Raw genomic sequence first — 17,466 nt, 5'->3', positions numbered from 1 at the left:
TTAGTGTTCGGAACACAGTAGGCACTTAAAAAATACTCCTTGCTCTCCCTCACCCTACTTATTTCTGTCAAGTCTCTTCTGACACTGTTCACTTCTGTCTCTACTATGATTCGCCCAGCTAACCCAACCATCGTGTAGGGCAGCCAGACTGATTTTTCTAAGATGAAATTCTGATTATGTTACTCTCCTGTCTAAAGTCCTAAAATGGCTTCCCATGCTCTCTGAACAAAGTCTAAAACCCTTAGAAGGCTTATAAAAATCCCTTTGTAATTTAGATTTTATTTATCTCTCAAAATCACCTACGTTAGAGTCAAAACAATTCCCCTTCAGGTCTGCAACTACAAGTTCTCTCTCAACCTTGGGTCTTTGCCAATGGTATTCCCTATACCTGCCTGAGACATTACTCCCCACACCTCCACTTTCACCCAGGTATCTCCTACACAGTATTTGGGAATCATCATAGACATCTCTATCCCCTGGAAGCCTCCTCATACTTTCCAAGTCTGGCTTAGAGATTCCTTCAGACAAGATCGGGCGTGTTCAGGGTGGTATGGCCGTAGACACGGCTTAGTGATTCCTTCAACAGTAACTTACACTCCATTCTCCTCCCAGCCAGCCCCACCACCCCCAGCCCCTTAACACACACACCATTTGTAACATTAATCACACAGAAAGCTATATGAGAGAAGGGACTATCTGGCTTCTTTTCCATTGTACTTCCAGTATTCATCACTGCTTGGCGCTTAAGAGGAGCTCAATAAATATTTACTGAATGAATTCAAGTGCTTCAACAGAAAAGCAATTTGTCCTAATTCCAAATGAAAACGTTGAAAACTTGCATTACATCTGCTCTTTAAGTCTCATCATGACTTCCAATCCTGCAGCCCACAATTTACCCAGCATGGACCCCACCCACACTCATTTCAACCAGTACTCCTAATTCTCTTACCACCTGATATTGCACCCACCTCTCTAATCCCCAAATTATGAATTAATTTAGCAGTCTAATTTCTACCCTTTCGGTCCTGGACTGCTGAGCTTAGGGTCTCTATAAAGTCACAGAATGTTTCTAATTGGCTCCACTGAAATGTTATGGCTTCTAACCCCATTGTGCTTTCACTGACTTCTGTGGTGCTTCTCCTTCTTATTTCTAGCCTAATCTCTCCTACCATATGTCTCAACCCTACCACTTAACTCAAAACTCCCAGATATACTAGGCCTGCTCACCCTCCACAGACAGTCCTGCTCCTCTGTCACCAACATAAGAGAGACTCGGATAGGAGTCCTCTTCATTTGCTCTAGACTTTCTTTCCTTTCTCTTGTCCCTTTTCCTTCCCCTCAAGCTGAAGCCTTTATCTGTGCTCTTCCCTACTTCTCTGGCTTGCTCTTGGGCTCTGCCACATTAATTTTGTTATTGCTACATCTTACGCTGCAGCTCTACGTAAGGTCCCATCACACCTTTTCATTGCATGGCATCTTCTGGAGTCACATTCACTCCACTGCTACTTATTACGGCACCCTAGGATGGTGAGCTCTTCCATATTCGATGTGCTTCATTATCATCAAGGGAGCCTGAAGTGTCACAGATCAAGAAGTGATCATGTTGCCATCCTTCTGCCCACTCCATCTCATCCAGCCAGATCATAAAGCAAAAGAACTATGTGCTGTGAATGGGACTGAGATGGTCACAAGTCTTCTGCCCTCCCACCAACCATCACATGTCGGCAATAACCCCCAGTGACTGAATCTTGTCTTGGTAATTTGATTAAAATCATGGTTAAAATCATGTTGCACTTTTTGTTGTTCAACAGGACCACAAAAATAAGCCAACAACAGGAACTTGAGAGTCAGCCATTACAATCCTGGAGATGGTATAGACTCTTGGTCCATATATTCTCTTGCACTGTTGTCACCTCCAAGCCCTCAGTGCTTTCAATCAGCATCTTTTCTAAGTCACAGAAATCAACAAATACCAAAATACATAAAATGGAAAAAAAAGGTTTGTGAACACAAATGGATTCCTAGCTGATGACTGCTTGTGAGCTTCAGGATGGAGGGATAGGGGCGAACCCTGTCAATTCCAACAAAACCACAGACCATTCAAAACAAACATTATCATAAAGCCCTTTAGATTTCTGAAGTCTAGCTGGAATTTTCAGAAAGCACAAAGGACCACAGCAGTGTTCCTCAGACCTGCATACCCATTTCCTTCTCCCCAACTTTCAAAAACACACACGCTTAGCAAAAAGCTTTGCATTCGTTTTAAGACAAGAATAGAACAGGAACTACTTCTGTAAATAAAAGGCATATGGAAAAACAAACCCTTTATATTTAACTCCACCTTAGAGCAACTATTAGTTACGTTTTGCTTTGATCTTTTCTGCTGTGCTCACTTACATATATTATTGTCAATACCTTTAAAAAAAAGAAAAACATGTAAGAATTAAACATTTTAAGGACCTTTCACAAACCAAATGACAGGTTTTTATTAACATATCTTACAATGTTGATTATTCCTAGTTTTGTAATCTCTGCTTAATTATAAAGATTGATTTAGCCTCTACAGTAATGTACTGTATTTAAATGATCATTCATACAAGATATCACACCAGTACATTTTTTTTGAATAATATACACACATCACTCTAGCTTGGACCTGTTATTTTTAAAAGTGGGTTTATAAATGGGACTTATAAAAGTTATGGGGAAAAAAATTAAAGTTCTAGTTTAGCAGCATGCATGTATGTAATTCAAGTACAATTTTCAACCAAGTGCTTTTTAAAAATTTACTGGTGACTAATTCACCAATATCAAAATAAACACTATCAAATACCCAAATTTTAATGTTAAGGCTAATATTTTCACTTCACATCCATATGCACAATCATAAAACATTCCATTTTAAATATGTAGTAATCAAAGTCTGAATACATTATACCATGTATATATAGCATCAGAGTTTCAAACTGTAGAATTTTTCAAGTTCATGAATCCTGTAACAGTATTTACTAGAGATTTAAATTAGCATTTTGCTCTTCAACCACACTTACAAATGGTCTGGTATTCAGAATGACCAATGCAAAAAATATGACAGGCTGAACTTATGATACAGTATTTAAAAAAGTAGCAATGTGTTGGAAAGGACAACTATTTAGTTAAACAGAATCAGTCTCGTCTTTCAGAAAGTTATCTTATTATTTTGGAAATGTATATAAAAATAGCAAGCTATTTCCATGTATTTTATTGTAGAGCTATATAGGTAACTTTTTGACGTTTTGAACACATTTGAATATGTACTGTTCTGCTCTATTTTAATGCAAGGCCATCATTTAATGTCCATTTTCACATTCTGTAATGTCATGTCATTCAATAATTTTTAGAACATAGATCTGACTTTATTTTTGTATTTTATCATTAGATGTTTTTTAGTTTATTTTTACATGTAAAAATGTAATTTTATATAACAAGCCATGGAAGTCCAAAGTACCAGGAACTGCTTGATAACACTATATATTAAATAATCAAATTACTAAATCATTTGGAAATCTTGTTAGCAATATATAACATGCTTTTCTGTAATCTTCCTTCTCTATTTATAGAGTGGGTTTTAGCTCAATCATTCCCATTCTTACTGATTAAAAAAACCCAACAAACATAAATTTGCTTTTCGCAGCAGCTTCTAAGGAGAATGCAGATGCACAGCTCACTCATGAGGGTCATCACCACTGAGCCTCTTTTCTCCTTTTAGGAATCTAAGCGGAAATAGCAATGATTATGCTGCACAAATACAATACAGATGAGCCTCTTGAGCTGACGGGAAAGTTCCAAAACTAAGCTTCATTTGTGGGTAAGTCTGAGCATTTCCAATTCAATCATTTAAACAAAAACTTGGTTGGTAATAAAAGGTGGGCATGCACAAAATCAAAATCTGCCACGTGTATGCTCTTAAAACTTCTGATTTTATAGTAAAATCTATTTGTTAATACCTCAAGTAATTCATCCAACTGAAATGGCAAATTTTGATTTTTAAGGACTCCCTTCCCCAACCACACACGTCCCCCAAAATGTACTGTATTATATTAACAGCAGCTATCTACTTATTTTACAACTATTTCAATTATTTACCTGGGGAGAATATTTATGAAATTCCTGAGAATGAATTAAGTTTTCAGCAAAGCCTTAAACTTTTAACAGATTCCTCACAATAAGAAAAAATTTTAAAGTCCTACTATTAGACCAACTTTTACTATACAATATTTCACATAAATCATGTTTTACATTTTTTTTCTAATTACATACAGCAAAAATCTCAAATCAACACAGGAATGGCAGAGGGAAAGGATGCATTGTGTTTAGCAGATGCAAATTAAAACACACAGATATAAAGAAGCAGTAAAAATTTAAATAAATCACACCCACTCTAAGTATCAATGAATAGCTGATATGCATTGCTGGGAGAATCATTTTTAAATGATTTTGTCAACAAGTTGTGCTTCTTATTAATCGTGGACTTAAGGGAAAAAAAGGACTACTAAAGAATAATTTAATTTGTTGTTATGTTCTCCAGAGACTTAAAAATTTTTTTATTATACCATTAATGTGATTACCAAGCACCTAATTTTGGAAAGGCTTTATATGTTTTTTTTTTCTCCTTCAGCAAAAGCGTTAATCCCCCAAAATTAAGGTAAAGCTTATTGTTGATAAATTCTTAATGAAAACGATATAATGCAATGCTGAGGTGCTGAGTCACAGCCCATTGTAATGTGGACCCCATCTTTTATTGATGTGATCAAAAGTATGAGAAATCCACTGTTGCTCAAGAACTTTGTATCTTTCCTTACAAATGTAGAGAGGTTTGCCTCGCCTAGAATAAAAAGGAAAAAAAGGCATTAAACGTTATACAATACAGTGAAGATTTCACACACATTTTTAAAAAATAGATTCTTTATGGTTAAAATCTCACATAGTAGTTTGGTTTCATATTTCCTTAGCATGTGGATGTGGAAAGTATCTCAAAAACTAGAAATAGCGCTAACTTAATGACGATCAGAATTTCTTAATATAAAAAAAATTATTGTTATAATTACAAAGCCAGGAATGGCGCATTGTTCCTATTGATGAAACTTAAATAAAACATTCAAATACATCCATGCGTATCTAACCTAAGATCCCGATCTTCTTCTCCATGAGCATCCAAATATACAGAACCCCAGAGGCAGAAGCGGTGCCCTCGAATGATGATAATCACCGATGCGTTGATCAAAAGGAAAATCCCTGTCCCAGCACCACAGTTCTGAGAATGCTAAATAATTAAAAATAGATCAGTGATCTTATAATCAAATGGACTTTATAAGAAAATCAAGAATGCCTTAGTTATCTAACTAATAATACCAAAATATTTCTTAAATTTTTAATAAGATTTCATCTAAGTTAAACTTATAATTTCATTCTTAACATTTGATTAATAATACATTAGGAGGAATTTGGGTAAGGATTATCTAGGAAAGCAATTAAGAGCCAACATAAACCTAATTCAGAGGCTGGCATCCACAATAGCAGGTATGACTGCTGTTTCACTGCCCAACATGTAAAAGCCCCTGCCATTAAAGAGCAATGTGGGCAGTGTGAGGAACTGGAATTGTACTTAAGAAAAGTTTTACTCACTTAAATAAAGCCTCAGATGTTTGGGTTTTTCTTTTTTCTTTAAACCATTCTACTAGATTAACAAAAGAACAAGAACGAAATCCTTGTGTACTGTGTTTTTAATTAAAAAAAATAGTAGGAAGAGCTGACTTAACCACATGTACCGCATTTCCATGCGATAAGTTTGAGTGTTCATAAATTCTATATTATTCACTACTGCTTACCAATACACATTCACAATAACTTTGTTGCTTGCAGCAAAGTCCTTTCAGGCACACAAATGTACCACAAACCAGGCAAACGGCAGGATCTTTAGGAACCTTAGTGCAGACACTACAGGTTTTTCTGTGATAGTACTGAAAAATGGTGTTGTAATTCTCAGGCAACTGGAGCAGGTGTGGTAATTTCCATCTTGACTCTTGGATAAGCAAGGCCTAAAATATTATCCAAAAATATTCATTAGTCCTATGTATTTAAGTCACTAACACAAAATGCTTATATTTAAATGCCTTTTTTTTAAAGAAAAAAACATCTGTTTCTAAGTATGTGGCTTATTTTCTTTATTAAAACTCTTCCCATTTCTATTTTATAAATGACTAAAGTAGTACTTCAACAATTACCAATCCTATTTTAATGTAGTTTACAATTAAAATATGATGTCAGTTTTTAGATTAAGCACCGTAAAACATTTAAACTTGTCATTGCTTTAAAAGAAAAATATTAAACATAACTAAGAATGCATGAAAATATATCTAGATGTATTTGTTTTTAAATATGCTTAATGCAAAATTTTAAACAGCTAAACTTTTAAAAATCAAGTTTTGATCTTTCTCAGATAAACAATTTATTGGCTTTTCTTAAGGTAAGAAAGAAACTTAATTTCTTATAATTATAACTCATTATTTCTAACTCAACACTTTATAATTTATTATCTCCTTCTTAGAAGATGTAATATCTTCTCATACCACAAGCTGTTAAGGCCTTTTGTATCCATAAGTGCTAGGGCTACAGCTCTTTTCATAAATTTTCTGCTATAAGTATGAAAAAAATGCCAAATCAGTTATGTTTCCCTGCAGAGCATACTTAATTCATTATTTGCAGTTGTACAAAAACACTGGTAATAGCACTAATTTTTTTCTAGATGCCTCTCCATTAACACTTAGAGTAGATAAAATGTAGTATGAATCTATTATCTCAAGGAACTGTATAGATGGCAGACAATTCAAATGGTGATCATTTTACATTACCTACAACCATAATCTATCTAAACAGATGCCGTACTTAAATAGTCAGCCTGGCACTTATCAATAACTTCATGGATAAAGTGGCCATGGAAGCAAGGATAAAGACAACGTATGTGCTTACAATATGCTATTTGCCTGTATTCAGTGCCCAAACTCAGCCTGCAAAGACTGCATATTCTGTAATGGGTTGATTACATTGCACTCTTCCATCAGTGGAAGGAACAGCAATTTGTCCTCACTGAACTTGGTACCTATCTAGATTAGGTTGTAAATTACCCAGTAGCTCACACCACATGGTCTTAAAGAATTTTCTTCGTAAAGAGAAATGTGAGGCAAAGGTGGATGTCTATGGAATGAACTGATTCTAACATATATGCAAACACCTGACAAAACCGCTGATCTTTTAAATGGTGAACTACTTTGCTAGTAAATTTTTAGACGGTGCCAGCTGGGAGAAGATGACGATAAAAGGAGGTATATGCTCCTACAGGATGAAGCACATGCTCTAAAGCAACAACCAGTATACTGCGGGAGATCACTTGCTCACAGATGAAATGCATCAGTTTGGAAACCAGGGAGTGCAAAGTGATTTTGGTATGCCTCATGATTACACCTAAGAATTCAGTTTTTTATTTCTGTTTTCTGCTATTCTGAATTCTTCTGTGGTTTAGGACCACCCTAAGGAAGTTGTGTACTATCCTCCATCAGAGGATATGATAATAGTTCCACTGAATTAGAAACTAAGTGTCATCTGGCCATTTTAGGTTCCCCACACCACTAGGAGAAGAAAGGAATGGCTCACAGCCTTGTCTGGAGGGACTGACCCTGACTATCGAGAAGAACAGCAATATTGCTATACAATTAGCAGCAGAATGTTTTGAACTTAGTGATTCCCCCAGCCCCACTATTTGCTGTGTCCCAAGCTTGAAAGGTAAACTATTCTGGCCTTAATATAAGCAAGACAGAACCAATCACCAGAAGCTCAGACCTCTCAGAATAAAGTCTGGTTCACATTCTTGGTCAAATAAATACAACCTGTTGAGGTTCTGGTCAAAGAAGGTGCAAGAAAAAGTCATATATTTGACTATATATTAGCTACAGCTTTGTGACTACTTACAAATGTTCTTGCCTATGATGGCATATCTTCTTGCACTTTCCACGGTCTTTTTTTTTCACTTAACTATGGCATTCACAGTCAGGAGCTGCTAATTAAAATTTTCCAGGCCACCAGGGTGTAAGTACAAGAAATCACAGACGGAATGGACATCTCTCAGAGCCTCTGATTTCAGAGATGTCTGATGATGTAACTATTGGATGTGACTTCAGGTTACATATTTAGGGAAAGTGATAGATGCATTTGTGATTATAAATGGAATGGTTACATCATTTTGAACAGGGGAAGAAGTGAAACTCTGTGAATGAGAATAAGGATGTCTATGTGTCAACAGGTAAGATATGAAGACAGTGGGCCACCAGCGTTTGTTATTTGTTTTTCAACTTGTCTATCAACCTTATCTGCCTTCTTACATGATTAACAGTATTACAAGTACTTTTGGAAAATAACCTCTTTTCTTGTTCCATACAGGTCTGATAGGGTTGCCCTATCACAAGATCCTGCCCCATCACAGGGGTGTACAAAGGACACAAATTAGGCCAATCAGATCCTTTCTCCCAGGAATCCGAATCTTGAGCACCAAACAGAAGGAAGGAAAGTGGTTCAAGTGGGGTTATCCAGTGGTAGCACTTCAGAGAAAACACACCAAAACTGTCTGTTGCAATCAAACTGTCTGTGACCAAAGGATCTTTGCTGATACAAAAAATTAGAAGCAGTAATTCAGACTATCTTTCAAGGGTACTTTTGTTGGACTATTCAGCTCCAATCACTCTTTATATCTTGTTCAAATTTAAAATTCCAGGTAAAGAAAATCTAGTTGACCTGGGTCAGAGTGAGGACTTGAGACAGAACAGAATGGAACAGGGACAAAAGTAGGGATGCAGGTCAGATGGGAGTGCATTCAAATAACTGGTAAAAATTCTGCACAAGTAGAAATAAATAAATGGCACTATTCTGGCTCTAAAACAAATCATTACCACTCAATTTTACAAAAAGATTATTTTTAAATGAAAAATTCTTATTTTCCATCAATATCCATACCAATAATAATATATCTAACATGTAAGCTTGCTATTATACTATCAAATGAGTTAATTTTTATCTATTGTTTAACCCATGACTCCTATGAAGACCAAAAATTTTAAGTACACTCATCACTTTCTCCTGTCCTGGTTCTACAATTATATCCATCTCTTACCCCTAGTCACTCATTATAGGTTTTTAGATATCAGTATATAACTTCAGATTCTAGCTATAATCTGAAAATAAAGAAATTACTAGATAGGAAAAAGATTTTTATACATAATATACAAGGTTCAATTAATGTCTTGAAATTGTCTTTCCTTTAAAAAAGGGGGAGTATAAAATATTATCTCAAGGATTTCAATAAAAACCAGAAATGAACAAATGCAGAGACATTTATTATTTATGCTTACTTTGCCTTTATTATTCACTCAATGTCTAGTCTAGTCTGACACCTCTATCTAAAATACTGAGCCTGGGTGGCTCAGTCAGTTAAGCATCTGCCTTTGGGGGCGCCTGGGTGGCGCGGTTAAGCGTCTGCCTTCGGCTCAGGGCGTGATCCCAGCGTTATGGGATCGAGCCCCACATCAGGCTCCTCTGCTATGAGCCTGCTTCTTCCTCTCCCACTCCCCTGCTTGTGTTCCCTCTCTCGCTGGCTGTCTCTATCTCTGTCAAATAAATAAATAAAATCTTTTAAAAAATAAAATAAATAAAATATAAAAAGCATCTGCCTTTGGCTCAGGTCATGATCTCAGGGTCCTGGGACAGAGCCCCATGTTGGGCTCCTTGCCCAGTGGGGAGTTTGCTTCTCCAGCTCCCTCTTCCCCTCCCCCTGCTCATGCTAGCTATCTCTGTCTCTCTCAAATAAATAAATCTTTTGAAAATACTAATTTTTTATTGTCTCCTGATGTTAAAATTAAAATTCTCATTTTTCCTGAAATATGGCTCTTCTTTCACCAGTTCTATTTCTACTAATGATATCATCTCACCAGCTAATTGTTCCACAAATATTTATTAGGAGACTAGTCTATAACAGGTAATTTCTAGGAACTAGGAATTCAAAGATAAATAAGGAACAATTTTTGCTTTTGGAGCCCCCATTCAGACATATTAAACAAAGGTGATAAATATGGTGACTGTTAGAGACCATGGCAAAAGTACTGTCATACAGCACAACAGAGGGAGGGGATTAGAACTGAAGAAGAAAGATTATCAGACAAAGCTTTATAGAAGAGGTACATTTATCTTAGCAAAGCCTTGATGAGTGATTAATTCAACAGGAGAAGAGTAGGAAAATTGCTTTAGATAAAAGTAACAGCAATAAGCAATAACACAGATGTTTAAAAACATATAGCACACTTAAGAAACATTCTTCTGTGGTTTGAGCAAGTGGTAGCAAGGGAGTGGTTTGGATGAAGTTAGAAAGACAAGCAAGATGGTGAAAACCCCTGAATGCCATGCAAAGACTTCCTATCTTCCTCCATAGCCAATGGGGCACCATCAATGGAGTTTTAAGCAGGATCAGATTTCTATCAGAACTATGCCTACTAGTTACTATTCTTTTAATGCTTTGTGTTCAGATCTTAAAGTCAAATACATCTGGTCATTAAGTCCTATATATTTTTCTCAAATGTCTCTTGCATTGGTTATATTGTCTAATTTCTGCTATCAGAATAATAGACCAGATTTCCTTCACCACCTACATAGTCTCTGGTTTCCCTCTCTCCTTATTTCAATTTACCTACTAAAAAGCTACCCAAATTACCTCCCTAAAACACTACTTTCATCATACTATTCCATTTCTCAAAAACTGTAGTTCCATTTATAGAGGAAAGTCTGAGCATCAAACCATGACATTCATAGCCGCCTCCCACTGCCCCCACTTTACCTTTCCAGTTCACTTACCTTCAACACAAAACCTTTCACCAGCCAAGCCGGCAGGATAGGCCCAACAAATTTTAAAGTTAAAGACACGGCCTTTTAAACCTGCTACTCCAAATCTTTGATTTTTATGTGACAGTTCTCTTCCCAATAAGCTTACAAGTTCCTTGCTATCTTAAAATTCCTTTGTATCTTTCAAGACTAGTGCTATGATTATTTAAGACATTCAATAACACCCTGATGACCTAAAACGAACTTAAAATAGCATATTAATAACTTAGCTTTGTTAACTGAAATATTTTTGCTTTTAGAATCATAAATATTATATAAGAAACCATTTATTCAACATAATTAGTTTAATAAATGCTGCCAAGAACAGATGACCTGAAATTTTTAATTCTTCGTTATTCTCTTACCCTATTAGCACATCACCGCTATGTCAAGTGGGTAATACTACTCTTTTTACATACCTTTCCTTGTTCTGCATGTCTTTCAGTAAATGAATTTATCTCAAAACACCACTGAGATATAATATCAAATGCTGGAACTGGCCAATCCAGACAGGAGGCACTGATGAATGGATGTTCTGTTTGGTAAAATGTTGGCAGAAGTCCCAGGCAGCTGGAAAGAACTGAAAATTCTTCTTCTTCCTTTTAGACATGAAATAGAAAATTCTCAAGGCATTTCATAAAGAACAGTTCCCATTATAGATATTTTAAATGTCATCCTCATCAATTACTTTTGGACAGTAAGAAAATTTTCTTAACTGAGTCAAGTAAAGCAAAGTAAAGGGAGTAGAAGGGGCAAAGAAGAGAGAACAGTTTCCCAGCTTTTTATCCAAATATCCCACAGTATTTCTCTTTGCAATTTAAATCTTAAGTGCCATAGCACCTGCTTCTTCTATATATTTATTTTTTAAATAGTGTTGTCACATTTCTGATGAATACAGTCTATAGAACCTACCTACTCTACGAAAGCAAATGTTTTGGGGGCAAAGGGAAAGTAACTTTTGGTTAAAAAGACATAGGCTGTCAGTGTGGATGAAGAACAGTAAAAACACGGAATTCACAAGATGCAGTACAAAATAATTTGCCTGGACCCTGAATGAGTGTGAAACAAAGTCAGTTTTTAAAAGAGGGTGGAATTTTTAAAAACTTGAGAGATGTGTCAGCTAAGCTGAAGTTCTATTCAGTAATAACAGAACCAAAGAAATCAGTGAGTTAAGGACTCGTATCCTGAGTTTTAAAGGAGTTTGTTAGTCTTATAAACAGCAAAGTATACTCCCCAATCCTTCCTTATTTAACTAAAAGACTATTTAGGGGCTAATATGATCACTTTCGCCTGTCCACTGGATCAATACCTATCATCCTTCAAATTTCAGCTCCCCAGGGAATTCTTTCCTGACCAAACTTAAAGATACCTTAGAACTCAGCTCCATTCAGATAAAGTTAATCCTTCCATACTTTGTAAACACCTCTGTTCATGTGTTTATATTTTCTATTAATTAATTTGAAAACAAATCAGCATTTCCTGTAAGACTGTGGGAGTAGTCCCTCGGGTAGGGGCTCTGTCCTCCTAGTGCTTGGCACATAGTAGACATTCAACAAACATCTGTTTGCAAAACTAATTATGTAGATTAAGTATAAAATTCTAAAATGTGCTACAAAGAAAAAATAAAGATAAAAAAGCAAAATGATATGCAGGCTGAAAAAGATGTTCATTTTTATAATCTCTAGAAATGAGGTTATACATCTCCCATTTTTCTAGCTACATAAAGGAGGTATCTTTAAAAACTTTATTGAGGTGTAGTATATACCATAAAATTCGCCCACTTTAAGTGTAGTTTGATGAATTTTGGAAAATATGTAGTCAGGTAACCACTACTATGATAAAACTTTAGAACAATTCCATCCCCTCCAAAAATTTTGCTTTTGCCTGTATGCAATCAATTCCAGCCCCTATTCCTGGCCCCAAGCAACACTAATCCTGCTTTCTGTCATTATATATCAGATTTTTAAATATTTTCATATAAATAGAATCAAACAGTGTGTGTGTGTGTGTGTGTGTGTGTGTGTGTGTTTATTATCTTTTGTGCCTGGCCTGCTTTTACTTAGCATATATTTTGAGATTCATTCATGTTATTGTATCAGCAGTCCATTTCTTTTTACTGCTGAGGAGTATTCCACCATATGGATATACCACATTTTGTTCATGTATTCACTTACTGATGAATTCTGGGTTGTACACAGTTTTTGACTACTATAAATTAAGCTGTTTTAAACATTTATGTAAGTCTTTATGTGAACATATATTCTCATTTCTTTTGGTAGATACCTAGAACTATTGGGTTATAGTAAATGCGTGCTCAGCTTTTTAAAGAATTTGCCAAACTTTTTTCAAATTTGACTATACCACTTTGCATTACCACCAGCAATTTGAGTTCCAGGTACTCCAAATCCTCATCACTTGTGACATTAATTTGTACTCTAATCAACAATAATGGTGAACATATTTTCATGTACTTGTAAGTCATTCATATATATTCTTATGAGAAGTGCCTGTTCAAATTTTATACCCGCTTTGGTTTTTTTGGTTTTGTTTTCTTAATTACTGAATTATAAGAGTTCTTGACATATTCTGGATACAAGTCCTTTCTCAATATATTTTTTAAATTGAGATATAATTTGTATACCATAAAATTCACCCTCGTAACATGTACAGTTTAGTATATTCACAAAATTGTGCAACCATCACAAAGTAACAGAATATTCTCATCACCCTACTCTAAATGGAATTACTTTTTAAATTTCATTTTCAGATTGCTCATTGCCTATACAAAGAAGTAAAAGATTTTTGTACATAGATCATGTATCCTACAAACCTGCTGAACTCATTTATTAGTTCTAATAGTTTTTTGGAGATTCCTTATAATTTTCCACGTATAAGATCATGTAATTTTTGCAAACAAATTGTTTTACCTCTTCCTTTCCAATCTAGATGTCTTTTATTTGTTTTTCTTGCCTAACTGCTCTTCTAGAAATTCTCATTCAATGCAAAAAGAAGTGATGAGGGCAGCCATCCTTGTCTTGTCCCTGATCTTAGAGAGCAAGCTTTCTATCTTTCACTATTAATTATGATGTTATTAGCTATGGGTTTTTCATACATGCCCTTTATCAGTTTGAGAAAATTCCTTTCTGTTCCTTGTTTTTTTTAAATGTCTTTACCATGAATGGGTGTTGAATTTTTCAAGCATTTTTTGACTACTGAGATGATCATATGCTTTTAAAAAATCAACTTTATTAATATTGTGAATTAAATTAAACGATTTTTATTGTTGAACCAACTATGCATTCCTAGGATAAACCCATTTGGCCATAGTGTATTATCCTTTTCTATTGCTAATATTTTGTTAAGGCTTTGGCTTCTATGTTCATGAAAGATCTGGGTTTGTAGTTTTCTCATGATGCCTGGTTTGGGTATCAGGATAAAACTGGCCTAATAAAATGAGTTTGGACTGTTCCTTCTTCCTCTGTTTTCTGAAATTTTGTATGTATCGACACAATCTGTTCCTTAAATGTTTCATAGAATTCACCATGACATTATCTTTGGTAGTATAAAGTTGTTGACTTCTCTTTTTTTGAAGGATAATAATCATAGAAGTTTAATAAGCTAAATCAACTTTCTTACTTGATACAGATCTAGTCAAAACTTTCTATTTCTTCTTGAGTCAGTTTTAGTAATTTGTATTTTTCAAAGAATTTATCCATTGCATCTACATGATCAAATTTGTTGGCAAATATTATTCATAATAATCTTTCATGTTTCTGTAGGGATGCTTCCTCCTTCATTCCTGATATTGATAATTTGTACCTTCTTTTTTTCTTATCAATCTAGTGAAGAGTCTGGCTCCTGGTTAAAAATTTACATGTGATTTTTTTCAGGCCTAACTATAGCAATTTACAAAGATTTTACTTCACAGGCTTTGTAGGTCAAAACCGCCCTGCCTACATCAGACTCAGTACATAGCCAATGCACACAGCCAATGCATTGTGGTCTCTGAAGGAATTTACAGTCAAGGTCTCAGACCCCTCCCCTCCCCCAGTCACATTCTTTCACATATTTACATTCTTAGCTCTGGTACCTTTACTCCTAGGTTTCTTTATCTGAGGCCTTGGGAAGGGGTCTCTTCTACTCTTATCCCTCCTCCACCCCTGACTTTTCTCTACCTCAGAGTCCATAAAATTGCCAAAGCCTTTTGTTTGGGGGCTGCCTCAACAGATCCCCACATCTGTGCTGATCCACCTTATCCACAACTGGTGTGTCATTTCATTCCATGAGGGTAAATGGAGCAGGAGGAACTGGCATTTTCTCTGGTTTTAGCCTCTTGCTTATATCACCACAATAAGTGATTAGAGACTTAACTCTCTCACTTTTGGCTTGTTGCTTTAATCAGCTACTCTGACACTTACCAGCTCAGTTCTCTCTTCCAGCTCAGCTGAGGTCCTAATATTTAGGTTTTATCCATTTTACTGGTCTTTGCAAAAAAACAGACTTTGATTTTCTCTACTATTTCTCCATTACTACTTCATTGATTTCTGCTCTGATTTTTGTAATTTCCTTTCTTTTACTTGCTTTGGGTCTAATTTGCCCTATTTCTAGCTTCAGAAAATAGAAATTTAGATGAATGACTTGAGAACTTTCTTCTTTTTAAATATAAGCATTTGAAGCTGTATCTCTCCAAGAATTATTTTAGTGACATCCTGTTTTTTTTGCTATGCTGTGCTTTCATTTTCACTCAGTTCAAGTATTTTCTAATTTCCTTGGGATTTCTGCTTTGATATACGTTATTCAAAAGTATGTAGCTTAATTCCCACACATTGGGGGTTTCCATATTTTTTTGTTATTGATTTTAATTTAATTCTTATGTGGTCAGAAAATATGCTGTATGATTTCAACTCTTCTAAATGTATCGATACTTGCATTATGGCTTGACATATGGTATATTCTGGTGAATATTCACGTGCACTTGTAAAAAAAATATCCATTCTGCTATTGTTTGGTGAAGTATTCTATAGTTGTTAATGACATCAAGTTGATTGATAGTATTGTTCAGATTTCATTTATACTGTCTCCTTGTTATTGACTAGTAAGAAAGGACTTGGCGTCTCCAGCTGTAATTGTGGATTTGTCTATTTCTTCTTTCAATTCTGTCAATTTCTGTTTATGTAATTTGGGGCTTTGTTGTTTTGTGCATATATATTTTTAACTGTTCCATCTTCCTGCTGTATTGAGAAAGGGCATTTATTTCTAATATAAGGCACAAAAATAACTTGAGAAAAAGGGAACTGCCAATGGTAGAAAAATAGCAATGTTTTTCATCTTTATGATAGGAAATCCAATAATGAATAAAAATTAACAAAGAACTACATAAATGAACTTTTTTTCTCCTGGCATTCATAGACTACTTCGGGATTTCTTGGCTTATCTTTATGCAGCAGATGTTGAGTCCAAACGTGGGTCACTAAAATGAGAGAAACCCTAGCTGAGGAAAAATTTATTAAAGAAAAATAGAAGTTTCTCACTTGACTTAGATAAAATAGAGTGGCAGACTATTCTAAACAAAGAAAAGTCATGAGATACTTTTTTTCAAGATCAGACAGTAAGTTATCTTTTTACTTGTTTTCATTTTCTAATTATTTTCAAAAGAAACATTATATAAAAAGTAACTTGCAGTAAAAGAAATAAAATGGCTCCTAAATATGGATACACTCAACCTTAGGAGAAATGCTAATTAAAACTACACTGAGATATATTTTACTTAGTCAAAAGATCTAGAGGCAAAGATCAAATAGTTTGAGAACACACTACATAGACACATGATTAGGGAAACTCTCATACATTACTATTAATGTAATTGATACAACTTCAGTGAAAGGCATTTGCTAATAACTATCAAAACTACAAATGTATGTAAGGACTGACAGAACAAACCACTTCTAAGAATTTATCCCACAAATACAATCGAAAACATGAAAAATAACTTGCATATGCTATTATTCATTGTTGTACTGTTTATAAATAGCAAGGGATTAGAAATAACCCAAATGTTTATTAATAAAGGACTGATTAAATACATCCTGGTACATCATACAATGAAATATTCTGAATCTGTAAAACAGAATGAAGAAGGTCTTCATACACTGAATATGAAATGATCTCTAAAATACACTCTTAAGTGAAAAAAATGCAAGCTGTAGAACAATACGTTAAAAAGGGGCTAAAGAAATAATACACACCTCTACACATGTATTTTTTGGTATATGTACATCTGGAATAATATAGAGGAAACTGATAGCACCTGATGGTGATTGAGTGGGTGGGGAAAGGGGTAAAACAGAAATTTCTCTCATAGAAAATGACACGAAGAAATGGAAAGACATTCCATGCTCATGCATTGGAAGAATAAATATTGTTAAAATGTCTACACTACCCATAGCAATCTACACATTTAATACAATCCCTATCAAAATACCAATAGCATTTTTCACAGAGCTAAAACAA

General features: G+C 34.9%; 1 protein-coding gene across 6 annotated transcripts in view; it reads right to left on the bottom strand.

Moving 5' to 3' along the window:
• Positions 1–2,461: 2,461 nt before the first annotated feature.
• The window catches only part of UBR3 (ubiquitin protein ligase E3 component n-recognin 3), a 238,463-nt gene continuing 223,458 nt past the window's right edge, over positions 2,462–17,466 (bottom strand). For all 6 annotated transcript variants that reach the window (XM_034654712.1, XM_034654714.1, XM_034654715.1 and 3 more), the window contains 4 exons: positions 11,376–11,555; positions 5,868–6,077; positions 5,163–5,302; positions 2,462–4,864 (listed from right to left, as the gene is read on the bottom strand). In XM_034654712.1, coding sequence (XP_034510603.1) covers positions 4,747–4,864; positions 5,163–5,302; positions 5,868–6,077; positions 11,376–11,555 — 648 coding nt within the window. In that variant the 3' untranslated portion in view covers positions 2,462–4,746. The remainder of the gene's footprint in view (positions 4,865–5,162; positions 5,303–5,867; positions 6,078–11,375; positions 11,556–17,466) is intronic.

Source organism: Ailuropoda melanoleuca, chromosome 2 (genome assembly GCF_002007445.2).
Source record: "Ailuropoda melanoleuca isolate Jingjing chromosome 2, ASM200744v2, whole genome shotgun sequence".
Taxonomy (NCBI): domain Eukaryota; kingdom Metazoa; phylum Chordata; class Mammalia; order Carnivora; family Ursidae; genus Ailuropoda; species Ailuropoda melanoleuca.
The sequence above is the reverse complement of the archived record's forward strand: the minus strand, read 5'-3'. Positions and strand labels throughout refer to the sequence as shown.